The sequence below is a fragment of the Hemicordylus capensis genome, chromosome 2 (genome assembly GCF_027244095.1).
Source record: "Hemicordylus capensis ecotype Gifberg chromosome 2, rHemCap1.1.pri, whole genome shotgun sequence".
In the NCBI taxonomy this organism is placed as follows: domain Eukaryota; kingdom Metazoa; phylum Chordata; class Lepidosauria; order Squamata; family Cordylidae; genus Hemicordylus; species Hemicordylus capensis.
Genome location: NC_069658.1, coordinates 402850992 through 402878635, shown reverse-complemented (window position 1 = coordinate 402878635; position 27644 = coordinate 402850992). Strand labels below are relative to the sequence as shown.

The following is a 27644-nucleotide window of genomic DNA, read 5'->3' as shown; positions in this document are numbered from 1 at the left end:
ATTGGCCAAAGGGTTAAAGACCAGAGGTTGCACCCCCTACCTCCCAGGAAGAACATCGTAGCAAGGGGATTGTGTGCTTGCCCCATCTATTTGCCAGGGAAGGAGCAGTGGCTAAGAGCTTACTACCTCTCCCCCTTACCAGAGAAAAACACTCTCCTCTGCGCCAGCAGTCAGTTGCCCAGAGAGAGACTACACTGGCCTCTGCCATCAGCCAGAAGGCTCCTGACTGGTACGCATGTGTAAGAACAGGCACCAGATGGTAAGAGGCAAGTGAATCAAAATGGGATGAGCACACACCCCATTCACACTGTGACCATTGGTTCTTGGTTGATGATTGACATACTGATGTTATGCCCACAGTCTGGCAATGGCAAGCAGCATCCCAAGTGCTTGAACAGAGCTCAGGAGAACTAGGAAGAGGGAGAAAGTGCTCTAGTCAGCAGGCAGAGGTAATGAAACTGCTGTTATTGCATCGTCTGTGATGCAATTCTCAGCTTCAGCAATTAACCTCAGGTAATCCTGTAGTGGCCACATCCGCACATAATGCAAAACCGAAGTTAAATGGGCAGAGGTTGGAAAGCTCAGTTGCATCCAAGCGCATGCAACCATGGTTTCGTGGCAAACCACAGGCAATGCCGGCCTGTGGTTTGCTTCCCCAAACTCCATTTTGAACCTTTGGTTTGTATAAGTTTCATCACCCCAACCTGAGGTTTAGTGGCAGTGGCATTACATCTGAACGTGGACAGTGCCATAACCATGGTTCCGTTCGCTTTCTGGAGCTGCAGTCATAGAGATGGCAGCACAGACCCACCCGGGATCGTGCCCGCTCCATGCCTGCAGTGCTTCTCGCTGACTGCCTCTCTGAGCACTCACCTCACCACCCTAATTCTGATCCAGCAAAGCAGTTGCCCAGTCTACAACTGCTACCACGTCCCAGCCCAAGCTTGTCAGCCTCTCGAACGGCAAAATCACATAGGAGCATTCCTTCTTCTCACTCTAACCCACCCCCGGCAAGCCCATTAGAGCATGGTTTCTTAACCTTGGGCACCCAGACATGGTTGGACTATAACTCCCATCATCCTCAGCCACAAAGGCCATGTCTGGGGATGATGGGAGTTGTAGTCCAACAACATCCAGGGCCCAAAGTTCAGAAACCCTGCATTAGAGCACTGGGACAGAAATATATGGCAGAGTGGCAATACCCGTGGTTGGATTTAAAATGCAGCCCCAACCAGAGATTCTTGAATGGCTAGGGACTATTTTTTGTACAATAATGTTGGGAATCATGCCCCTTCCCCTTGGGGGTACCTGTGTGGTCCCTAAGCTTACTCATGGGAAGGGCCGGGCAGCACCAGACACATCCGGGCGGTATCAGCATTGCCCCAGTGAAAGGGGCAATTCATCGTATGTGATGACAACGGATGCTTCTCCCGTGTGGATCACTTACTCATGAGAATGTAAGGCCATGGGGATACCCCTTATCAACTCATGAGAAAAACCGTCTGTGGGGACAGGGGTGTTGGGCAGAATCACTAATAATGTGTGACAACAATCCCCCTTCTGCCATGGACCGCTGTCTCATGAGTGTGTCAGGCCATGGGGACTCTATATTGAGCCAGGTTGCTCTATACAGGAAAGCCATGGGGACAGGAACCCTGGCCACTGCTCTCCCTGTCTTGGTGACTGCCACCGAGTAGTTGTCAGAGTGTGCCACCTGCCAGCCCATACACACATGTAGACATGGGCACCCTTGCTTGTGCTCCAAATGGCAACACCATTCTGCTCCAGTCACTGGAAATGGGGGCTCCCCTCTCCAGCGATTCCCTGCAGCAGGAGATCTGCATATCGTGCAATGCCGGCCTGAACGCAGGAATTTTGAATGGGAGTAAAGATCCATCCCCACACCTGGTTCATGCAAAGCTCCCCAGGAGAGGAGGGGGCTGCAGTGCAAAAGTTATATCATTAACCACAGAGCATGGAGGCCCCACACAAGCGGGGCCTCCTTTGTTGGATTAGCTCAACTCATGAGTGTGCAGTCCGACGGAAGACCAAAAGTCTTGATGAGCCTAAGGTCCTCCCCAGTAGACTGGCCTTCTCATGAGAGTGCTAGTCTGCTGGCAGCAAGCTGCCACGGGGGCAGGAGTGTGGTTTAGTTTGCATGGACTGCTTTGCCACGGTGAGGCCCCACAAGAGCATCCTTGGTCACAGCAGGCCAGACCCCAGGATCCTTTGCCCTTCCTTATATACATTTCTCCTCCTAGGAAGTCATCTTGTTCAGTTTCCTGTCCTAACAGGGAAATAGTGCCCCCCAGCCCCCGAAACTGTGCTTGTGTGAGACATTTTTGGGGGGGGCTCTTAGGAGGGTGGCAGTGCAATCACTGTTAGAAGAAGAGCTCTCATGGCATGGCATTTAAAAGGGATTTAAATGCCCTTTCCCTGCCAAGGACAGGCGGTCCATTCTGAAAAGGCACACTCGCACTCGTGCTGCCCCCTTGAACACTGTGTCCAATGACTGCTATTCCAGTGATGTGCAAATGCCTTGCCTACAGTCTAATGATGCAAGGGCTACAGAGCTTGCTGGGATGCAGCTTTGATGGACCAGGAAGAGGAAGGGGCTCCCCTGCCCTGAAATCGGAGGTTGTTGGACTAATGTCTGCAATTTAGTAGTTAGAAAAGTGAATCACGGATTTGTCAACCACTGGTTTTACAATGCAAATGCGACCAGCATGTCTGAACTGGCCCTTTGTTTTTTAAACAAACAGTTACCGCAATTCATTGTAAGGCACCTTGAGAATCATTTAGTTGGTGCATAAATCCTCTACATAGAACATAAACAACTTTGCAAATGAGTATCTGAATTCTTCCACTTGAAAACCTGCTGGATTTAGGAGGATTATTCCAAAACTATGTTGAAAATATATTTCTGGATTTTTAACATTTCAAGTAGATTACTGGGGGGAGGGGAGGGGGAAAAGAGACTATACACACAGATCCAATATAGTTTTCCAGCACCCAGGACAAGCTGTTGGGGTGGGCAAGTGAAGCAGTCACTCAGAGCACCTACCCAAAGGATGTGCTGAGCTGAAAAACCAACTGGAGTGGGGGTGCTATTTATTCTAGGGCCAGCCCTGCAGCCACCAAAGATGAAACTTGTCATCTCCCAACCACCATCACCTACCCGGCAGAGCTCCATCTTTAACTGTGCATGACATACACAATTCAGCAGAGGAAATTTTTCCCTCATCACTGGCTACAAAAATACTGTACCTGTTAAATTTTTGCATATGCACAGGAATTCTGCTAGTGGAAAAAATTAGGCAACATCCTTATTTCTTAGATGTAACCTCTGAAAAATCTCCTCCAAATGCCCCTTCCCCACATAAACTTCACTGGAGAAAACCACAACAAGACTTTTACAGCACTAACTGACAAGCAGCTGCTGCACATTCAAACACACTTTCCAAGCTACTATTGGCATTCCCTCTTGGACTAAGCAGGGTCATATTCTTCAACATTTCCACAAAAACAAATTAAAAACAAACTCTGCTTGTGGTGGAAGGACTCATCCATTCCTAGAAGATGTTTCTCATGCAGTTTTGCTACTTTAATAATAAATGCACAATTGTGCAGATTGTATGCATCTGACAAGAAATCTCTTCAAGGTTGTATTTGTGTTACAAAAGAGAATGGAAAGTGCTCAGAAAACGCAAATTGCAACATTTTGTACCAGGAAAAAAAATATATATATAAACCTCCCCCAGATACTGCATTCGTTGCTACTGCAACTGCTATGTAGGTTGCATGAGTGTCATAGGGCCTTAGTGGACTTCCCTCCCACACTGCCTACAACACTCCCACAGACATAAGTGGAATGCAATCTAGACAGCTTATCTTGGGAGGGAGGGGAAAAGAGCCTATAATTCCAGAGAGTGTGACAGTTCCATTATGAACTTGCTTTCCATTTCTAACATACCTTGTTTCATAAAGTTGCTACTACTTTGCACTTATCCAATACTCCAGTGATACATACAGTAGACTTCAAAACAGCACCACTGCAGGACTTTTTCCAGGATGGGCAAAGCCAGAAATTCAATATCACTCAACCTTGGAGTATGTCCCATCAAACTGAATGGAAACTGGTTCAATCCAGGGTGGAGGGCAACCTCTCCATCTCCCCGCCTCAAACACCCATACTTCAAAAATGTCAACTTCAGAGATTTGGCATACTTTGTTATATGTTATATTTGGCATAGCTGTTATATGGAGTCCCTCAGGGCTCCATTCTGTGACCAATGCTTTTCAATATCTACATGAAACCGCTGGGTGAGGTCATCAGGAGATTTGGTGCTGGGTGTTATCAGTATGCTGATGACACCCAAATCTATTTCTCCTTTTCATCTTCAGGAAATGGCACTCACTCTTTAAATGCCTGCCTACAGGCATTAATGGGCTGGATGAGGGAGAACAAATTGAAGCTGAATCCAAGCAAGACGGAGGTGCTCATTGTGGGGGCTCAGAATCTGAGGAGTGAGTTAGATCTCCCTGTTCTGGATGGGGTTACACTCCCCCAGAAGGAGCAGGTACGCAGCTTGGGAGTACTCCTGGACCCAGGCCTCACCCTGGTTTCTCAGGTGGAGGCCATGGCCAGGAGTGCTTTCTATCAGCTTCAGCTGATTCGACAGCTGCGTCCATTCCTTGAGGAGGATGACCTCAAAACAGTGGTGCACCAGCAGGTAACCTCCCGGCTTGACTATTGCAATGCGCTCTACGTGGGGCTGCCTTTGTACGTAGTTTGGAAACTTCAATTAGTTCAGAATGAGGCAGCCAGATTGGTCTCTGGGGTAATCCGGAGAGACCATATTACGCCTATTTTGAAACAATTGCACTGGCTGCCGATATGTTTCCGGGCAAAATACAAAGTGCTGGTTATTACCTTTAAAGCCCTGAACTGCTTAGGCCCGAGTTACCTTAGAGAGCGCCTTCTTCTGCATGATCCCCACCGCACATTAAGGTCATCTGAGGAGGTTCGTCTCCAGTTGCCACCAGCTCGTCTGGTGGCGACTTGGAGGCGGGCCTTCTTTATGGCTGCTCCGGGGCTGTGGAATGCGCTCCCTGCGGAAATCCGTAATTTGAATTCTTTATTAGCCTTCAGGAGAGCCCTTAAAACCTATCTGTTTGGCCTGGCTTTCCAGGGTTTTTAAATTCTAACCTGATTTTGGGGCTTTTAATTACTGTAACTGTTTAATTGTTGCCCTGAGCCATTTTGGAAGGGCGGTATATAAATCAAATAAATAAATAATAAATATAATCCTAGAAGTCTAAAGGAGAAAGAAATCAGTCCTCCAGGGAGTCTTTATGAGAAGACATTGGGCTGGTTCAGGCATCAAATGGAGCCTCAGTTAAAGCCGAACTTTGCGAGTGCTCGAATCCCCTTCCAATTCCCATGCAAGCGTTCACTTCTGCTCTTGGTTAAAGTAACAGAGATCGCTCATGGCATCTGAACCCACCAGTATTGGTTTATTCTAGCCTATTTACTTCAAATAAGCTGAGAATAAACTTATGGTTTGAAGCAAGTTACTCCAACTAAGCAGAGATCCTTTTCAAACCTTGGCTTACTTCAAGTAAGCAAGCGAAAACAAAGAGAGATCAGTCATGATGCTCAAACCTACTGATCTTGGTTTTCTTTAACCTAGAGCAGAAGTGGATGCTCACCCGGGGATGGGAGAGGGAAATGTGTGCTCCCAAGGCTCAGAGATATTGCGCAGGGCCCAGCTTTAACTGAGATTCATGTGATGTCTGAGCCAGCCCATTCCCCAAAAGGGTCAGCAGGGGAAACTGGACAGCTCTTTTGAAAGCCCCTTCAAATTTTATAGTGAGTGGGTTCAGACATCATGAAGAACATGGCTTATTTAGTCTAACTGTGGTTAGTTTGCATGTCTGAACCCATGCCAGTCAGTGTTTTAGTTTGGACCCCCCCCCCCCCCCAAAAAAGTTGATATTTTGAACCAAAGGTTTGAAGTTGGTTTGTTCAAACATTGGGCTTATATCTCCAAAACCAAACTTCAGATCTTGGGTTTCTAACTGAACCCAAGATTTGAAGTTGGTTTGTTGTCCTAACCATGGTCTCATATGACATATGAATCCACTATCCTAGTTTCATCTTGGTTTGTTTCAGTAGTTCCACTCCTGCAGGGCTCTCACACAGAGAGAGGCAAGCTTAGATCATGATATTCAAGGAGAAGGGATGGGATCCAAACCACAATATAGTCAAACGAGCCAAGATTGGGTGATCGTCTGTGATTCAGGTTCAGATTTGTTCAATAAATCATGATTCTGCTTGTCTGAATCCACATTTCAAGATCAGTAGATTCCTGAAGCAGCAACCCAAATAAAAACCTGGAAAAATGGAAAGGTAGTTTGTTTGTTTATATATTTGTATACAGACATACACACGTGAGGGTGGTTTGGCTACAGACAGTGGACACTGATGTTATCTTTATCTGGATAGATGAAAGTGTGTTGGGGGGAAAGAATTAACAATAAATGCCAGGTCTTATTTTGAAGATATACAATCCTGTATTTACTCAGAAGCAAGTCCCATTGTATTCAGTGGGGTTCACATGCATGTGTGCATAGGACTGCAGCCATAACTTGCAGAGAACCTTTTAAAAAAGCAGACCTAGCATTTTTTCCATTCAAATTATTTCCTTCTCCTATCTAGGTAATAGTAAATGGCAAGATGCCAATATGTGCAAAGAGGAAAAGAATGTTAAAAACTACACCTAAGTAAAATGACTCAGTTCCCGGGAATCTGTCGAGGTCTTTTGTATAAAAGCTCCACCCATCTAAGCTACATACAGTACAGGTACTCACATGTAAGCATAACATTTCTACTGTTCACCTTTCTCTCCCCTAACAAGGAAATGTGCATAATAACTTCTTTAAGAGATGTACATAGCAACTGGGGTTCATGACTGATGAACAGAAGAGACAATGATCAGAGTCCTTTGAGCATCATAATTGTGTAAACTGCTGGTCAATTTGACTTACAAGTTTAAAGGGCTGGATGTTCTGTAATTAGGTCATTATCTTAACTAAAATTATCTGCATCTACAGCCAGCCTTGTTCCATTTATAGCTTAGTAAAAGCTACATTTCCTTCCTCGTAATGTCTGTATTCTGTATGAGAGTATAAACACTCTCAAGGTATACAGAAGTATAGCCAATGAAAAGCTCTTTATGGCTTCCTAAACAAGGAATGTGTGGAATTTATATATTTTTGACACCAAGATCCAATTAGCAAACATAGGCATCTTTGGGGAAGAGTACAGAAATGCAACAGAATCCTCAAACAGTGCCCACAGTTTACTCAGAAGTAAAGTTACCTGTTGCAGGAACTATGATATCAGTTGAGACTTCATCTCAAGACTAGCTGAAGGGATAGAAGGTTAAAAATTTATTGTGACTACTGTTGCTGACATCCAACCTAAATTACTCCTGAGTAATCCTGTCAAAATTAAGTAGGCTTTTTAAATAACTCCTGAGTAGGATTATTGAGTAACTTAGTCAACGGCAGCCTGTGAATTTATTTATTGGCTAGTTCTTTATGGGCAGTCCTCGACTTAAGAAGCTTCAAGTTAAGATGAACAGCACTTAAGATGTGTGTAAACTGCCACAGGATGGGAGGCCCCACTAGACAGCTGTTAGTGAGTAGACTAGAGGAGGAAGAGGTGACAATAGTGGCTCAAGCTCATGCTGTCATTGAGACTGGCAGTATCTACTGCTGCATCGGAGGATGTGGAGGGATGGGCTGGCTCACCTGTTTCCACTTCTCTCCTCCAGCGCCTACTGTGCTGTAATAGCAAGAGGGAGGCAACCTGACCCATTCCCAGTCTACACACTGCTTCGTGCCCATCCTCCTTCCTTCCCTATCTAACCATTGCCTAGGAGGGAATGGAGGTGAGTTACCCAGTTGCCTCCCTTCTAGGAAAAGTAAGAGGGCTGGAAAGGGAGTGGGTCCTAAGGATGAACAACAAAGGATGATTCTCCAACATCAAAGGGTGAACAACCTCTGATTCATCACCATTAGCTTTGCATGTCTGCACATCTGTGACTGACACACTACCAGCTTTGACAGCAGCAGGAAGAAAACAGGGTATCCAGACTTGGTTCAGGAACCAAAGCCCCATTTATAACATTGTTTCTTGTTGGAAAATAGGCTCCAAGTTAAGATGCTTTGACTTAAGACATGGTTTTCAGAAACCAATTGTGTCGTGAGTCTGCAGACTTCCTGTATATCTACGGTGGTCCAGCACTATCCTTTACGTGTTTGACATAAAGGGTAACTTGTTTCATTTTAATGGTGAAACTGAACTGCAGATTTGAAGGTTTAGACAATGAGGTCATTTATATTACCTCAGCCACCTGCTTGGGAGGGCTGGCAGCGGGGAGGCAGGAGCTTGTCTGTCTTCCCCAGCAGACAAGTGGTAGCCATCTTGGACTCCGCTGTGCTGAGTGCCCACACAAGCAGTGGCACAGCGGAGTCCTAAGCAGGGGTCGGGAAGTCCTCCCGCATCCCAGTGTGCCCCCCCCTCTGCAGCAGAGTGCTGCTCTCAGCCACTCCTCCTCCCCGGCTTGCTGCCCAATAGCAGGCCTGGGGGAAGCCATCTACCTGGCAGCGATTGCAGACAACTGCCTGACGAGGTAAAACAAACCTGTGGTTTGTTCTACCTTGGTAAACCACTGGGTAGAACAACTGGGCTACCCTCAACTGGAGCAACCAGGAGTAGAGGGCTCCTGGCACTCCAGATGACACAAGCTGCCTGGTGTAACCCAGACAGCATGTGTCACGGGAAATGTCCTCACTGTCTCTTTGAAATGATCAGGCATAGCAATGATCAGGCATAGCATGAAAGATCACAATGTTGTCTCCAGTTGGGAATCCCATTAATTCTGCTAAGAGGAAATGTGCAGCCTGCAAACAGAATGTTTAGGTTCCTAACACAATGCACATTTTCCTTTGACATAATTCTAAACACAGAATTTGCACTTCTTTCATAAGCTGACTTCTGAATGTCTGGGAGCTCAGGTGTTTGCTTGTCCACTGCTCCTTCACAAGAAACTGGCAGAAGGAGGAAACTCTCAGCCAGGAGACTTGCCTAATCAGTCAGATGTCTAGGACTCAGAGATTATTTTTCTACACACACACACACACACACACACACACACACACACACACACACACACACCCCGAATAGGTTTCCTGTAGGAATTGTGTAAATAAAATAAACTATGTACTGTAGCCCTGATTGTATTTCTAGGTTATAATGCTCTTCGAGCTGCATAAATAAGTGATCCATATGCCTTAATCTATCAAATACTATGTGCCATTATGTACACAGTCATGGTTCAGCATGTTTTCTGTTAACCACGAGGAAGTATACAGGAGATAGGATGGCAGCCATGGCAGATCAAATCTCTCTGTCACTCAGCAATACTGTCCCTCCATCAAATGGAGTCTACACAGCTGGTAATTTTGGTGTACACAGCTGGTAATTTCTGCAGGATGTTTTTAAGTAGATAAAAAATGCTCCTTGGGGCAGGATTACAATAACTTTAGCTCTGCTACTCTACACTGCAATAGAGCAAAGGTCATACTTTCAGTCTTCCTTTGTGCAAAAGATGCTGTTCATCTGCACATGGCTGGGATTGAACTTAAGTTAGATGTTGACTTGGGGCAAAACAGAGTACATCCTTGGAATATCAGATTAGCCAAGAGTCTGGAAAGACTTTTCAGAGTCCTAACAGCTTTCACTTCAGGAGGATTCCCTAAATGCTCCACAAACCAGAGTTTTTATTGGAGCCAGAAGGCTGCATTATGACTTTTCCGGTACAAATCATGCAGCCTCTGCACAATTAGTTAGAATGATGGGGGAAGGGATTTTCAAACTAGGCAACAAGGAAGGAAGGAATTAAATGTGGGTGGTTGCTTGATGAGGATTAGCAAGGCTGCAGAGAGATTTCAAGGAAACCCAAACAAACTCTCATTATGGTGACAAGAATGCACTTGAAACAGTAACACGTGCTAAAATGTCTGGCTTTTCAGGACATGTGTGAAATCATGTGTGAGGATGCCACATTTCAATACACACACCACTGTTTCCAGATATCCAGATATCCCTTACTGCAGGCTGACATCCTGACTAAATTATTCCACAAAAGTCCGACTGAAGTTAAATCATCTTTTAGAGTAGCTCCCAAGTAAATAATCTTTTAGCGTAGCTCCCTACTGAGTAACTTAGTCTGGATGTTGGCCACAGAGAGAAAACATTTACATTTGACAGGGCCTTGCATTTAAACATTTGTTCAGGAATCCCACCTATGGACCCAAACTGCAAATTGAACAGATTTTCCTCACATCAACTGTATGTGGAAATAATGGAAATGGGGGGCCGGCACCAATGGGCTCTTTTCTATCACACTGAGGACCAGAACTTCCGAGTGTCATAATCTGAATGGAAGGCAAAAATGCCAACATCTTCCCATGCCCGCCACACACCCCTAAATCAACTGTGAGCTGGGTCTCACGATCAGTGAGACTCGGTTTAGCAGGGTGCGTGGGGAAAGCGGGCTAAGCCCACTCCCTCCGCACACGAGCAGGGAAGGAGCCTTGGGCGGCCAGATCGGCTGCCCACATGATTGCCGGCTCTGTGATGGAGCCGGCGGGGGCTAAGGAACTCGAGGGCTGCGCGGCCCCGGAAGCTTCAGTATGCCCTGCGCGAGCACGCAGGGCATACTGGGGAGACCCCCAGAGCCGGGAGGCAGCTTTTTGCCTCCCCTCCGGGGGTCTTCTCGTGAGTAGCCACGCTGTGGCTACTCACGATCGGAAAGCCTGGGTTTGTGGAGCGCTCGCTGCGCAAACCCGGTCTTTGGCGAGGGCTACAAAAGCGGGCTAGCTGCTTATAAGCCACCGGGCTTGCCTGCAAGCCCAGTGGTTTACACGATCAGCCAAAATCGGGCTAGCCTCTCCCTAGCCCAATTTTGGCTGATCGTGAGAATAGCCCCTGTGTCTTGCTAAGGACCTATTCAAGGCCTTACAGGGAAGTCCTGATACCTTCATTCACCTTCTGATAAGAAGGAAGATATTTAAGAAGGCAGTCTAAAAGCCATTTTCTCTTCAGTCACTATAAAAAGGAGTGTTTATGAATCAGGTTATGGAGGACTTATAGCACCAATAGATTTTAAAAGAAGTCTTACATCATAGGTATTCTACATTTTGCAAGAGATCCAGAAAGGAACTACATAAGACATTTAACATTAGTCCCACAATTAGTACTGTCATGCTCTTTATATAAAGTGGATTTTTAAATTTTGGATCAGTTCACTGGCATGAGATAAACAAAGCAAGGTTATTTACAGGAAAAATATTTTTTTACAGAACATGCAAATATGGTGCTGCAGGCAAAATAAAGACATTCTAAGGAGTTCCAGGCAGTTTGGATATTACACCAAATCACCATTAAAGTAAAAGTAAAGTTGTGCCGTCGAGTCAGTGTCAACTCCTGGTGACCACAGAGCCCTGTGGTTGTCTTTGATAGAATACAGGAGGGGTTTACCATTGCCTCCTCCCACGCAGTATGAGATGATGCCTCTCAACACTTTCCTATACTGCTGCCACCCAATATAGGAGTTTCCCATATTCTAGGAAAGACAGGAGTGGGGGTTTGAACCAACAGCCTCCTGCTCTCTAGCAGGTTGCTTCCCCTATTAGCGTTTTTATTTTCAGTTCCCTTCCTAATGGTCTCATGGAATTTGCCTTTTTCACAACGGCTGTGCACAGACTTGACACTTTCGATGAGCTGTCCACCATGACCCCAAGATCTCTCTCCTGGTCAATCACTGGCAGCTCAGACCCCACATTTGCCATTTTGTCACTCACTCATCCAGTTTGGAGAGATGCTTTTGGAGCTCCTCACAATCTCTTTCAGATTTCACTACTCTAAATAGTTTAGTGTCATCTGTAAATTTGGCCACTTCACTGGTTACCCCAACTTCTAAATCATATAAGAATAAGTTAAAGAGCATTGGTCCCACTACAGATCCCTGGGGGACCCCACTTCTTACTTCCCTCCATTGTGAAAGTGAGAGGTAGTACGACTGCTGGCAACCTTCAAACCCAGTTGTTATGCCCAGCAGTGGTTCTCTGGCTCTCTCCAGGAGGCTCTGACCACCATGGGAGGAGTTGCCCGGACTCTGAATAGCACGTAGTATAGAAAATAGTTAATTAAGTGTGGCCTTGGTTAACCCATACTATTGTGTTGTGTCTTTCTTGGGGTCTGGGTGCAAGGACTGTTGCTCTGCCTCTGAAGCCCACGGCACGTAGGAGAATGCAGAGCAGGCTGAAAGTGGAAATAGGCAAGCTGCTTTAAACCATAGTTTGACTACCCCATTCGGAAGCTCAAATCATGATTCCTATGTCTAGTAGGAAATCACCTAGTCATCTGTGCAGGTCTATGTGTTCTGCAAGAACTGCATTAACTTCCATTCATTTTTGGATACTGTTCAAAGCACTGGTCTTCTAGTCCCTAGATTACTGATCTTCATTATTTTTCAAGTGGGGGCCATTTTAGCTCTCACATTTTAATGTGAGAGCCATTTCCCACTGCTAATCTCTGTGCAGTGCTTTCCCCAGAAGCACCAGGGGGCACAAAAGAAAAGAAATACAGAGCCCTGGTGATTCCCAGTGCCATCTTGAACGGTGCATACAGAGCACTGGGAACTGTAGTCCTTCCCAGCATTTTGCTCATATGGGGAAAGCACTGGAAAAGACTATTCTTCCCTGTGTTACGTACATGTCTTCCAAGATGGGGTTTGAGAAGGCTCTGTTTCCCTGAAGGGAGCCCCACCAGAGCTAGGCAAACTGCAGTTCTGTGTAATAGACAGCCACTTCTGCATGGTGCCAGGAGGCTGAATGGAGTATTGAGCTTCAGCCAAAGCTTTGTACAGGCTTAATCAACAATTAGTCATGGATCTATACTTGGGATCAATGGAAGCTGCCAATGGCTCCCAGGCCTTACAATGAAGAATACTGCCCGAGATGTCCTTTAGACTAGGTTAAGGGTATCCTTAAGGGAGATCTGGTCTTGTGGTAGCAAGCATGAATAGTCTCCTTTGCTAAGCAGGGTTTGACCTGGTTTGCATTTGAATGGGAGACTAAATTGTGAGCACTGTAAGATATTTCCCTTAGGGGATGGGGCTGCTCTGTGAGAGTAACATTGGAGAAGCTTCCTGTAACCTTGGAGAAGCTGCTGCCAGTTTGGGTAGACAATACTGAGCCAGTTGGATCGACGGTCTGACTCCGTATAAAGCAGCTTCCTATGTTCCTGCGTTCTTTTCCCATATGAACATCCCTACATGAGGATGTTCATATGAGGACATCCAAAGGAGGCCCTGCTTCAGATATCAATGGTCACCAAAAACAGAAATGTTCAAGATGCATGGCTTTCCCCCGCCCCCCCTTTTTTTGCTGCATATATATTATACAAGTTCCTACACAGGGAAATACACAGTTTCCTCTTCCCTGATTATCTTTAGAACCACCGTGAAAACATTGTTTCACTAACTACTATCACTGTTTTTTTAGATTTTATTTTCTGTTATGTTTTTATCTCTGTTGTAATGTTGTGGTTTGATATTATTAGATAGTTTTAGAGTGTAAGTCTACTTTGAGAGATCCCTGGATTCAAAAGGAGGGACAGAAATTAAAATAATTTTAAAAATCCTCAGGAAGCATACCTGTGTCAGATTCCAGCCTGCAGAGTAAAGTGTGCCATCTCCAGGTATGCAGGATACACCCAAACCTGCATTCAAAGCCTTCACCCAAATTGCTTCCTTCAAAAAGGACCTCAAGGCAGTCAAGGAATTTCCATAAAGATCAAAGCTGTCATGCCAGCAGTGATGAACCTGGTTTTTTTTGGAGGCTTGTTCACTCTTTCCCTGACAAGACGGTGATGGTTTGATGGTCTAAGGTGCAAATCTGGTTCAAACATCACATGGAACCATGATTTAGTTCTAGTTTCATATGATACCCTCTAGTTTCTTGCCATTTTAAAATTGTATTGATTTTTACAATCTTAACAATCAAGTTACACTTAATTAAGTGAATGTTGACTTCCTGCTTACCAGTCTGCGTGGTTCTTGTTAACTATACATATAAGCCACTGCTATAATATGACAAAACATATATACTCCGCCTTACAATTCAATTTTACCCTACCCCAACCTGCTGTGATACTAAATTTCAAACCCTGCTGAGAGGTCCATGTTAGAAAAATAGTTCTTTAAGTAAAGTAAGAAAGGTTCCCAATCTTCTTTAAAACATTCCAAGTTTTTGTCCCTTATAAGTGTTAAGTTTTGCCATCTCCGCATATTCCAAAATTTTTATCAGCCAGTCTTCTTTTGAAGGCATTTTATTATCTTTCCATTTCTGCGCATATACTATTCTAGCCGCCATGGTTGCATACATTTAAAAAGTTAAATTTCTTCTAGAGAACTCTCCTTGAGTTATTCCCAACAAGAAGGATTCTGGCCTCTTAGCAGAGGCGTAACTAGGGAAAACGGCGCCCGGGGCAAACACTGAAATGGCGCCCCCCCACCGTGCCCCCCGCCGCCGCCCCCAACATACTACATTATACTTAGGTTTTTCCTCACAAGCGCCCGCCGCCGCTGCCAAGCCAGGCCACTGACTGGCCGCCAGGCGCCAGCAAAGCAATGGGGGGGGCGCAGGCAGCGCGGAAGGGACCGCTCGTGGGGAAGGGGGCACCAACATGCTCCCTTGACTGCTGCAGTGCTGCTGCACTGAGCAGGAAACATTTGTATTAACAAAAAAATTAAAAAAAAAATTTTTTTTAATTGGTCATGGCGGCGCCCCCCACGTGACCAGAAAAGATGGCGCCCGGGGCACGTGCCCCCCCTGCCCCCCCTATAGTTACGCCTCTGCCTCTTAGGAAATGTCATTTTAAAAATTTTCTTCAGCTCATTATATATCATATCCCAAAAGGCCTTTGCCTTCCCGCATGACCACCACATATGGAAGAAAGTTCCTTCACATTGTCCACATTTCCAACATTTGTTTGAAACATTTTTATACATGAATGCTAATTTTTTCGGTGTCAGATACCACCTGTACATCATCTTATAACAATTTTCTTTTAAAGTATAACATGCAGTGAACTTTAAATCAGTTTTGCATAATTTTTCCCAAGCTGCCATCTCTATATTATGACCCACATCTTGAGCCCATTTTATCATAGTCGTTTTAACCACTTCGTCTCTTGTCTCCTCCAAAAGCAACAACTTATACATCTTAGAGACTAATTTTTCATCGTTTTCACACAACTCCTTTTCAAATCTCGACATCTGATCCTCAAATCCAGCTTTAAGATCCTTATTATAAATTTCATTTCGCTGATGGTACTGAAACCAGTTACTAACCAAATTTTGAACTTAGATTTTTTAATTTACAGCCCTTATCTTGAAAACATAACAAATCTCTATAGGTACCCCATTCAGACTGCATATTTATCTCTTTACGTGCTAAAGCTTCAATCGGAGATACCCATAATGGAGTTTTAGGTTCCAGCCATTTTTTATATTTTACCCACACTCGCATTAGACTCCTTCTTACATAGTGATTAAGAAAATCTTTATGCACTTTAGTTTTATCATACCACAAACAGGAATGACATCCAAACCTTCTACCAAATCCTTCCAGATCAAGTATTCTGGGATTTCTTAATGTTATCCATTCCTTTAACCACGTCAAACAAACAGCATCAAAATACAACCTTAAATCTGGCAGGGTGAGACCACCTCTTTCTTTAGCATCTGTTAAATTTTTAAATAATACCCTCTAGTTTCAGCTGCACATGAGCTGATGAAAGATTTTACTTCCAATTCTAGCCTAGAATAAGATAGGATTTTCTGTGACATCCAAATGTGGTGAATCCTGACTTTTTCTTTTTTTTTTTTTAGAGTTTAGTGTGTGGTACCCAAAGTAAAACATACAACCCTCTGGCTCCAGCAAAACTTTGTGCAGATCTAAAAAGAAGTGGGACCATTTATATATCATGAATGAATGTGCATCCTGTTAACACATCTCAAACGTCTTTTTAAAACTGCATATTAAAATATATATTCAAAACACTCAGATTACCAGAAGACAATTACAACCCTATTCCAAGCAACAGTAGAGTTCTAAAAGAACAGCATATGTTCAAGCTAGGGAAGATCTTCATATGTTCTACACCCTTTTAATTATTATGTGGATGGACTATTCTTCCTATCTAGTTCCTCAAAGCTTTACTCCTATGACAAGATAAAGATAGATAAAACAGATTTTAGCTGAAAGGGTACAGGGGAAAAAACCCAACACCCCAACAACCCACCCACACAAACTCCAGGCAACGCTCCAAACACTGCCTTCAACTGTTAGTGCATCTCCACTTATAAGTTTTTTAAATTGTCTATTTATTGCAAAGATTATTGGAGGCAATTTGTTTATTTGGTCATATACTGAGGCTATTCCCACGATCAGCCAAATTCAGGCTAGGGGAGCCTAGCCCGATTTTGGCTGATTGTGCAAGCCACTGGGCTCGCAGGCAAGCCCGGTTGCCTCCCAGCGGTTAACCCACCTAAGTACCCCTCCCCTTAAACTGGGTTTGTGGAGCGAGTGCTCCACAAACCCGGTTTTTTAATCATGAGTAGCCGCGGTGTGGCTCTGCACTGTGGCTACTGACGAGTAGATCCCTGGAGGGGAGGCGAAAAGCCGCCTCCTGGGGTCTCTCCAGCATGCCCTGCGCACTCGCGCAGGGCATGCTGGAGCTTCTGGGGGCCTATAGGCCCCCGCTCCCACCAGCACCCGCCAGCTCCATTACGGAGCTGGCAGTCATGTGGGCGGCTGGGTTTGGCCGCCCAGAGCAGACTGTCTGCTCGTGTGCGGGGAGTTTCACAATGCTGAGCTGCCTCTGAATCAGAAGCAGAAGTGCTTTCATATGTTACATATTTGTGGAGGAGCATGAAGCACACACTTCCTGCATGGCTGCATCACACATTTGAAAAAGAAATTGTGTGAAAAAGACCCACATCTGGAGCTTGTGTAAGCAGCTTGCACAGCAATCCCATGCAAGCCTCTTTTTGAATGTCATACAGCCACACACAAAACAGGAGGCAAAACTACTTTTGCTTTTTGTTACCACACAAATATGGAGGTGGATGGAGTCAGGGCCAGAGGGTCAGTCTACCCCTTGGCTGTTTGCTCTAGGCATGCAGCAAATTCCATAGCTGATGTAAACAGCTCCAGTCCTCAGGCAGTCTACACAAATCGAAAATGCAACTTCCTATAAGCTGAGCTGCTCCACTGAAAAACAAAAAAAGCTTATTGGAGTTCTAAATCAATGTTAATTTTCTAGAATTCTCATTAGCAAAGTAGTGCCCATATCTCAATTGCTCTTTTTTAAACTATTGATTCCCCTGCCCCCCGCCAACTTAAAACATTCTTAAGGGTTCAGATTATATCACAGCAGTTACTAGTACCATGCTAGTCTGGTGAAGTCAGCAGACAGGTGCAGCAGAGGATCATGGGAAGGAGAATGGAATTATCCTAATTCCAAGTGCAGCCATTTTTGAATTGCTACTCAAGATCAATTGCACTGTTGTATATACATTGAGTTCAATAGAGTTACACTGCCTAGAAATACACTCTCTCACCTTCCATAAGTATCGTTCAAAATTAGGTAAGGAAAAGAAGCAAACTAGAGAAGTCACATATAGCACTCACATGTAATTTGGGAACTCCAGGATTACGAACAATAAATATGGAAGAGCATACTGAGTCATTTGTAGAGCATTTTTAACATGTCTTTTGTAGTTTTTCTTTTGTGTTTGTCCTGAGGAAAACTCAGTGACTTGGGCCACAGTTTTTAATTGTTTTAAAAGCCACCATTAAATATTTCTGGAAGGTGGGAAGTAAAACAAATAAAATTTTCAAGGCACAGCACAAGTGTCTACTTTAAACATGGCTACTTTAAGTGGCCTCCACACTATACTAGGGATGTGCACAGAACTGCTTTTCCCAGTTGGGAAAAGCCCACCACAGCAGCTTGGGCTTGAGCTCAGTTGAGCCAGGCCCTGGTCTGGTTGTTGAGTCAGTTTGCGAGGTATACTTGTAAAGGGGAATCCAGCAGGGAGTCACCTTTACAAGTAAAGGGCTCTCCTCCAGAAGGTAAATGCAGAGTGAGAGTGAGGGAAAAGGTAGTTATCTTTTAAACTGCGGTGGCGGGGATAGTGGAATAAGTGGCCACAGAGGCTCCTCCAAACCTCCCACTGGTGTCCCAAATGCCAGCTGCGGCCCATTTTGAGCCTCTATGCATGCATGGCCACCCTTAGAGTGGCCTCTGTGTGTGCACAGAAGCCATTTACATCACCATGCAACTAGTCATCTGCCATCCCCGCAGTCGCTACTGCAATTTAACAGGTAAGTACCCACATCATCTCAAACTGCGCGGGAGATGGCAATGGTAAACCCTTCCTGTATTCCACCAAAGACAACCACAGGGCTCTGTGGTCGCCACCAGTCGCCACCGACTTGACAGCACACTTTACTTTACATTTTCCCTCTCCCTGGCCTTTCATTTACTTTCAAGTCAGCTCGCGCACCCCTACACTATACGTTTTAAGTATGGTTGAGAAAAGGGATAACCCCGCTACCTATTAAGCTAATCAGGGGAGGTCCAGTTGCAGTTGCCACTGGCGTGGTTGGTAGTGACTCAAAACCAGGCCTTTTCTAGGGTTGCCCCGGGGACTTTGGAACGTGTTCTTTAACAAAGTTAGAGCCTCTCATTCTCTGGATGTTTTAAAGAAAAATCTGAAAACATGCCTGTTTAATAAGGCTTTTAATTTATAGGCTTCAAGTTTTAAGTTTTAATCTATATTTTTAATTGTTTTAATTTTGTTAATGCTTTAATTATTGTTGTGTTTTAAATTGTAAACTGCCTGGAGAATTATATATGGGACAGTATAGAAATGTGCCACATAAAATAAATAAATATCCATTAAGCAATATCAAGCATGCACCCTTGGCAAGTTTAGAAAGCCACTCTCCCCTTAAAAATCAGAAATGTTTCCTTCTCTGGAAAAGACAGAGCAATGCTTGTGACATCATCCCTCCCTTTTTGGCAGTCACCACCTTAGCATTTAGACCTTGGCTTGTGCTTGTTTACATATCAGAAGCCAAACCCCACATGCTCCAAATTGTCAACTACAGGCTTGAAAAGACATTTCCCCTGGCTGCATGGTAACAGACCATGCATTAAGAACAAAATGAACCGCATATACAGAGACAGACTGACAGACCCACATGATCTAAGCATCCCTGTGTGTTCTAAGCATTCCATACAGGTAGTCAGTCAATCAACTGACTGGTGGGCAAACCCACACTTGGTTAAAAATTAGCAAAAACTATTCCAAGCAGTCATGTATTTGCCTAACTGATAGCAAGGTACTGGTTTTTACATACTGCCCGTCTTGTTCAATATTTGCCCCTTTGCCTTATTGTGATGTATTAGTGCTCTTTCATGCATTTCCAAAGAGCAAAATCCAGCTCATTAAAAAAAAGTCAATTACGTTTTTGCTATTGACATAATGGGGTCACACCCAAAGGAGCATAAATCCAAGAATCCAGCTTTATGAAAGCACTACCACTTGGAAACCCTAAAAAGCTGAAGGCTTCAAGAATAAGATGCCCTCCATTTTGTGGGGGCATTCCTATTTAAGGTGAACTTGCCACGTTGAGCTAGTCCTATTGAAAGCATTACATTGCTCAACTTACCCAGTTCCTTAGATCCTTGGCTTTCACTGGCCAATTCCCCCATTTTAACCAGAGCATCAAAGTATCCCTTTGCTGCATAAGTCACACCTAGAAAATGAAAACACACACATATTACAGTTATGTTCATTTTTACACCAATGCTCCTTTAATGACTATGACAGAAATGTTTCATATATTGGGATCACTGTTCTCTCTAACAGGGATTCCCAGATGTTGTTCACTACAACTCCCAGCATCCCCAGCTTCAATGGCCTTTGACTGGGGATCATGGGAGTTGTATTCAACAACATCTTGGAATCCTGGTTAGAGGGAACACTGATTGGGATACGCCTGCTAATTCAATTCATGATACAGACATTTTCTTCCCTTTTGATTCTCAGTATTGCATTGTGTCCCGTATAGGCCAGCACTCCACCTAGACGTTTTTCACATCTGGCTTTTAGTTCGCATCTCCTCCAGAATGGAGGTGTGCTTTCACATACTGGCCAAATTTACCCTGAAGTCCCTGCGAGCTATCAGAGAGCACTTCACACACAATTCAGGTTTTTCATCATGCATAAAGAGTGTAGCCCGAATCATATCCAGAGTAAAAAATATCCACTTTTTACGTCAGGGGGGGGGGGCAACTTCAAACTCACAGTAAAGCCTTGCAGAAAAACCGCGGCAAAGCCTGCTGTCCGGGAAAGCTCCTGGTGCCAACAACATGCCCTTAAAACACCTATAGCTTACTGGCAAGTTCTGAACTATCCAATTGTCACCACACATGCTTGGACCCAAAACAAAAGACAGTAAGGAATAGATTTGGGTGTCGTCAGCATATTGATAACACCCTACACCAAATCTCCTGATTATCTCTCCCAGCGGTTTCATGTAGTTGTTAAAGAGCATTGCAGACAGTATGGAGTCTTGTAGAATTCCATACAGTTAACACTCGCTTTGCAGAGCAACAGTCTTCAAGTGACACCATCTGGAATCTACCCAAGAGGTGGGAGTGGAACCACTATAGATGGTTCTACCGTGCTACGTAATCCCACCTCCCTCAGGTATGCCAGAAGGATACTATGGCTGATGGTATCGAAAGCCAAGAGATCCAAAAGGATCAGCAGGAGTCACACTCCCTCTGCCAATACTTAATTGGAGATCATCCATCAGGCCAACCAAGGGAGTCTCTACCCCATAGCCCGCTCGAAAGTCAGTTTGAAATGGGTCTAAATAATCAGTTTCCTCCAGGCCACCACCCTCTCAATCACTTTGCCTAAACATGGGAGTGGAGACGGGCCTATGGACCCTGAGGGGTCCAATATAGTTTTTTCCAGGTATGATAGTCTCAAGACAAGGAGGCATCCTACCCTCCCTCAGATAAACATTTATGATGTTAATCAGACCCCCTCCGACAAACTGATTGCTAGATAAAATAAGCCAAGTTGGGCAAGGGTCAAGAGAGCAGATGGTAGAACACACAGTCCAAAACAGCTTGTCCACATCCTCAGGAGTCACAAAGTGGTCCAGTCTGACCACATAAGAGGAGTTGCTGGATACCTCCATAACAGACTCTGCCCTAATTGTAGATCCAGTTCAGACCAAATATGAGATACAGAGATAGATATATTAGTGAGTCATAATGTGGCCCTCCATCCCTTTCTTGCTCCAGGGCAGGAAAGACTGCCACAGGGCTTGTTGACTTGGCACAGTGTGGCCAAAGCACTCCAGATAACACACCCAATGAAGCCCACACCCTAAATGGAGGTGTGGGGGTTGACAGTCTGGCTCTGTGTGGCAGAATAGTTACCAAACACCCTGCTAGGAAAATGCACGAACCATGGTTCATGCAAACCCCTCCACCCTGCCGCCCACTTCTCTTTCCTGCTCCATATTAGGAAAGAGTAGCAAGGGTGGGATTTTTTGGCAATTTGGCAGCCTCAGCTGACCAAATATTAAAAATACCCAACAACTACAAGTAGTTAAAGATTTCAAAACAGAGACACACACTGAACAGACATCTGAACTTAATATCCTAAAAAGCATGGAAGACAAGCTTTTCCTTTAAAAGCTATTCTAAAATGAAACACTTTCTCCATTCATTTTCACCTGCCATGGATCCCCAATACAACTGACCAGTTTACTGAGTCATCAGCGTGGGGAAACCTCCTCACTTAAGGCCCCCAGTCTTTACCGTACATTGAAATGTATGGCAGAAATTGCACCACATTGTTATTAATATGAATGAATGACCAACACCTTATTACATGGAAATTTGGTGGTCTGTGCCCACTCTGTATCTCATTTACTTGGCACATACCCAGCACAGGGATGAGGATACCTTTTTCACCACCACAGTTACCAGAGTGATGAATATGAATTTAAAGTGTCAAAGTGCCATTTACCCATTTGGGAGAGAGAGATGCTTTTTCACATGAACCTCAAACGGATATAGCTACAGTGGTCCACACTATATGATTTCTATGCAGTTTCTTACTAGACACCGTGTGGTGTATAACCCTGTTGAGGAGACATGGTTTCCAGGGGGAAACTCTTAGGAGTACCCTTCCCAGGGCACACCTCCTGTTGTGCCCTGCACACTATCTGAACCATTACGGAGGCACTACGGGGCTCTGCTTCCTATAAAGGAGCCCCTCTCCACCAGAAGAGTGCATGAAGAACAGCTACCTCCACACAGTACCAATACAACAGAGCTGCTCTTGTGGTAGCAAGCATGACTTGTCTCCTTAGCTAAGCAGGGTCTGCCCTGGTTGCATCTGAATGGGAGACTAGAAGTGTGAGCACTGCAAGATATTCCCCTCAGGGGATAAAGCCGCTCTGGGAAGAGCAGACGGTTCCAAGTTCCCTCCCTGGCTTCTCCAAGATAGGGCTGAGAGATATTCCTGCCTGCAACCTTGGAGAAGCCGCTGCCAGTCTGTGAAGACAATATTGAGCTAGATGGACCAATGGTCTGACTCAGTATATGGCAGCTTCCTATGTTCCTAATAGGACAGATTATTTGGCTTCAGTACCAAAGCACAGGCCTAGACTCTGGAAAGCATTCCCTGTCAGGATAAGAGCTTCCCCATCTCTGGTTGCCTTCAAGGAAGCTCTTGAGACATCTGTTTTTTCAGGGTTGTAGTTATTTATTTATTTATTTAATTTTCTATCCCACTCTTCCTCCAAGGAGCCCAGAGCAGTGTACTACATACTTAGGTTTCTCCTCACAACAACCCCGTGAAGTAGGTTAGGCTGAGAGAGAAGTGACTGGCCCAAAGTCACCCAGCTAGTATCATGGCTGAATAAGGATTTGAACTCAGGTCTGCTTTTCTGAAATTGTATGTAAACTGCCTGGAGATGTTTTATATCAGGTGGTTTATAAAATACATTTAAAAAAAAAAAAAGCAGATACCCCTACAGGATAATCTGCTGTTGGTTCAAGCAGCTTTTCCTGAAGTCTCAGTCAGGAGAGACAATACTCACACAGCCCTGACTCAGATAGCTATTTTTTGTTTTAAAAAGGGAAAAAATCCCAAGGAGATTACTGAATGATGCATTTAAAACAAAAAGGCAGAGTCAGTCAGCAAAGTCTCCTAAGGGACCCCCAGGCCATCTAAAAAGAGAAAACTTTCAGAGAAAGCTTTCCCCAGGGCTTCATCTAGGTTCAGGTGCCAGAAAGTATGAAAGAACAGAACAATTAAGTTCTGTGTGCTAGCTCAGGTCCCCTCAGCTGGGGAGAGCATCAAAGCAGCCTACCTGCACTAGCTTAACAACAGAAGAGCAGATACGTATCATTAGGGAAGCAACATACATAGTCAACTTTACATTTGATCACAGCTAAACATCTGGGTTGGGACTTGTAAATGAATTTTCATGCCCATCTAGGTAGGGCCAAATAAAGTAACCAGAACAACTGCATCCAGCAAAAGCAGAAAACCCAACCTATTAGAATGATAGCAGCAACTATTGCCTTCCCTAGAAAGAGTGCTCCAAAGGCTCAAATTGCCCTTAAAAGGGGTCATTTCGCACACATTTTTGTATGTGTTTTAAGAGGCCTCCTTTTATATTTCCAGAATGGCTTGGCCTCCTGTTCTAAAATTGGCCACAGATGTAGAACAGGTTAGCAGGATACTGTATGAAGCAGATTGGGCAATCCATTGATTTTTAATTATTTTTGAACTTAAAAGTAACAAAACTTTAAAAAGTCCTATAAGTGGCTTGTTTCATGGTAGAAAATTTTCAATAACTTCTGGAACTGGAGGCCCTCCCTTGGACCATCATTCCACCCCCATGTGAAGGATTCTACCCTTTGCATTCATAAAAAAGTACAACATGCCCCACCTTTGCCCAATCCTTTACATTTCCAGAATGGTTGGGCTTAGAGTTCTGAAGTTGGGCACATGCAGCCCAAGATGGCAGGACTCTTGCTTATTTTATTTTTGGAAGCAAAGCAGCCAGAAACAGTTATCTCTATCCATACAGTACTTCACACCTAGTGAAAGTGGAACTAACTGTTAGATCTAAATAAAGAAACAAGAATTTTTTTTTAAACAAATGCACTATGCTCGAGTCGGTTTTTGTTCCAAAAGGTTGCATAAGAACAGTGAAGCAAGGAGCATGTGTTTTGGTTTTAATTTATTTTCCCTTACAAATGCATTATATGTCCAAGTTGGCTTTGTGTTTGAACTGTGGAGCAAGAGACACATGTTGTGTCCCAGTTAGTTTGTGAATGATCAAGAATCTGTGTGAATCTATTGAGGCTTGTGTAGTCTTGGCAGGGGGCAAATGCACTCTGTCCCAGATCTGTGGGTTTGTGGTGAATGATCAAGATGTATGGATCCTTTGTGGGTTGTGTAGTCCTTTTCCCCAGACACACTCTGGCCCAGACCTGTGGGTTTGTGGTGAAATCTATATGTAGAGAGAGGATGCTTATTTTACAGGGGGGCCCTGTAAGCTCATTAGGTCCAGGGTCTAAGATTACCTATCTGTACCTCTGAGAGCCACAGCCAATCCCAACTCTGCTAAGCAAGCAGCAAACCTGGAGATTTTTGCTGTACAATGTATGAAACAGCTTTGGACTCAATTCTATTCACCTGTTGTAACAAAGAGTCCTATGGCACCTTGAAAGACTAGCATATTTGTTAAGGCATGGGATTTCATGGGTAAGAGCTAGCTTCAGACACAATTAATTAAGTAGGATCTTAATCTTGAACAATGACATTAACTAGACTGCAGACCTGACACAGTAAGGCTGCCTCACTGAAGCCAGTAAGATTGAAGGAAGCTAATTATACATAAAAGGGTGACCTAAGGCCCTGAGCCCACCACATTTACCCATGACAAAGACCTATTAAAGCAAGTTAGCTACAATGAACTTAACAGAACGTTGGCTGCAACAAATCACAGTCAGCTTTTAGCTGGTTAAGGGCCTTAGTCAAAGGCAGGGTTAAGCAACCTTGGTTCTCCAGCTGTTTTTGAGCTTCAATTCCCATCATGGCTAAGGATGATGGGAGCTGTACTTCAACAACAGCTGGAGAGCCAAGGTTGCCTGCCCCTGGTCCAAGGTATTACAGTAGGGCAGGGCTGCTCAACTTTGGCCCTCCTGCAGATGTTGGCCTACAACTCCCATAATCCCTGGCTATTGGCCACTGTAGCTGGGGATTATGGGAGCTGTAGTCCAAAAACAGCTGGCTGGCCAAAGTTGAGCAGGCCTGCAGTAGGGGATATGCACTGTGAAAACTTAAATGGAACATTTACCGCTTCTCTTTAAGGATCATCCCAGCTTTGGAACACTCTTCTTGTGCATTGCTAAATGTGATGCTAAATTCCATAGCTGTAACTTCCCAATATCTATTTTAATAGCAATTCGTCAATTCAAAATCCAGACACTATTTTTTAAGAAAGGGAAATCCCAAGTTGTGTTTATCATCTAGTAGTTGTCAGCAAGCCAGCAGCCTGTTTCTGGCTCATCCTTGTAAGGAAGATGTTTCATGTCATAGCTCCTCCAGCAGCCTGCTTTGTAACAGCCCTTCTTGCCTTGTATGTCAAGCAGTGATACGTTTGCATCTTAATTCAAAGAGCTGCTCTGCAGCTTGCCTTTGGTAGGTAAACACATCCCTGACATATTCTCTTCCTTCAAGTACAGTGCGGACAAACTGCACCTGGCAGCAGGTTTTACTGTTTCCCCACCACCAGTGCCAAGAGGGTTGCTCTTCCTGTCGTTTTCATGTGACAGCCATGACAGCATGCACCAATACCACTTCACTTACCTGCCAAGGCTTTTTCATAGTTCTTCCCCATGGAAATGAAGTTCCGGAGGCTGGGGTTGAACTGCTCCATGATAGTCTACAAAATAAACAAGACATTAGCAGGTTAAGGACCACAGAGTGCCAAAGTGTTCCTGTACTCTTGTATACACATGTATGCAGGAGAGGCTGACTCACATGGCCATGCAGAATAAAGCCTTGGAAACAAGAATCCTCCCACATACACACAATGCCACAAAGACAAACACAAACTGGAGTCAACGACATTTTGTAAGACACTGAAGCTAGTTTCACAAGCAGCAAAAAGAAGCCCCGCCCAGCATGGCAACAAGCCCTCTCAAGGAGCCAGCCGCTTAACCTGGGTTTGGGGCATGAGCGCACCCAATTGATTGTGTGTCTGCTGCAGCTGCTTGCAGCTGCTTGCAGCTGTGGCGGATACACTCAGGAGGGGGGCTCCCAGTAATGCACTGCATACTTGTGCGGTGCATTATTGGGGCTCCGGGGGGTGGAGGACACCCCATGGCAGTGCTTCCCTGAGCCAAGCCCCAGAGAGGCCGAGTAAGGCACCGCGAGGAGCGGGCAGCCTGCAGGAGAGCCGCTGCTCGTCTGGGCAGGCAATCCGCCCAACCAGCGAACAGCTTCTGGTTATCTCATAGGATCATAGGAAGCTGCCATATACCAAGTCAGACCATTGGTCTATCTGGCTCAGTATTGTCTTCACAGACTGGCAGCGGCTTCTCCAAGGTTGCAGGCAGGAATCTCTCTCAGCCCTATCTTGGAGATGCCAGGGAAGGAACTTGGAGCCTAGATGCCCCTCCCAGAGCAGCTCCATCCCCTGAGGGGAATATCTTACAGTGCTCACACTTCTAGACTCCCTTTCGTATGCAACCAGGGCGGATCCTGCTTAGCTTAAGGGGACAAGTCATGCCTGCTACTACAAGACCAGCTCTCTTCTCGCCTGCTAACTCTTCACAAGGATCGCGTGAAGAGCTTCACTGTCTTCTTACAATTCAGTCCAGGAATAACTATATGTGATGAATTCCAGACACCACAAAATTCCTGTGTGAACATTTATTCTGTCAGGAGTAGAATTAATTTTAAAACAAGGACAGTGGGTGAAAAGAATGATTGGGAAAGGTAGGATAAGAACCGCTGACAATTAGTTACAAATACTTCACTCTGTAAGCAGAGCATAAGCAAAAGAAAGAAAGAAAGAGAGAGAGAGAGAGAGAGAGAGAGAGAGAGAGAGAGAGAGAGAGAGAGAGAGAGAGAGATGGCAAACTAACCTGGCTAGACACAGTTATACTGCCTTAAGCATGGTTTTTTTTGTGGGGGGCAACATATTTCCCTCTGTCTTTCTACAGAATAACATGCCAAGGACCACACAACATTACAACAGTACATACTTGAACACATGCCTATAAGTTCCAATGGCCCCCAATAGTCAAGATGTGGCATGCCAAGATTATGCCTCTGTACTTTAGCACCTCAAGAGGAGGAACAAGGACTGAGGAA

At 44.7% G+C, this 27644-nt stretch overlaps 1 protein-coding gene across 13 annotated transcripts in view; it reads right to left on the bottom strand.

Moving 5' to 3' along the window:
• Window positions 1-27644, bottom strand: part of BAIAP2 (BAR/IMD domain containing adaptor protein 2) — a 223173-nt gene that overhangs the window by 96087 nt on the left and 99442 nt on the right. For all 13 annotated transcript variants that reach the window (XR_008316360.1, XR_008316361.1, XM_053297059.1 and 10 more), the window contains exons 2-3: window positions 26133-26208; window positions 19885-19971 (exon numbers count right to left, since the gene is read on the bottom strand). Coding sequence is in view for 11 of the 13 variants with exons in the window: in XM_053297055.1 (XP_053153030.1) it covers window positions 19885-19971; window positions 26133-26208 (163 nt within the window). In the remaining 2 variants the exon portion in view is untranslated. The remainder of the gene's footprint in view (window positions 1-19884; window positions 19972-26132; window positions 26209-27644) is intronic.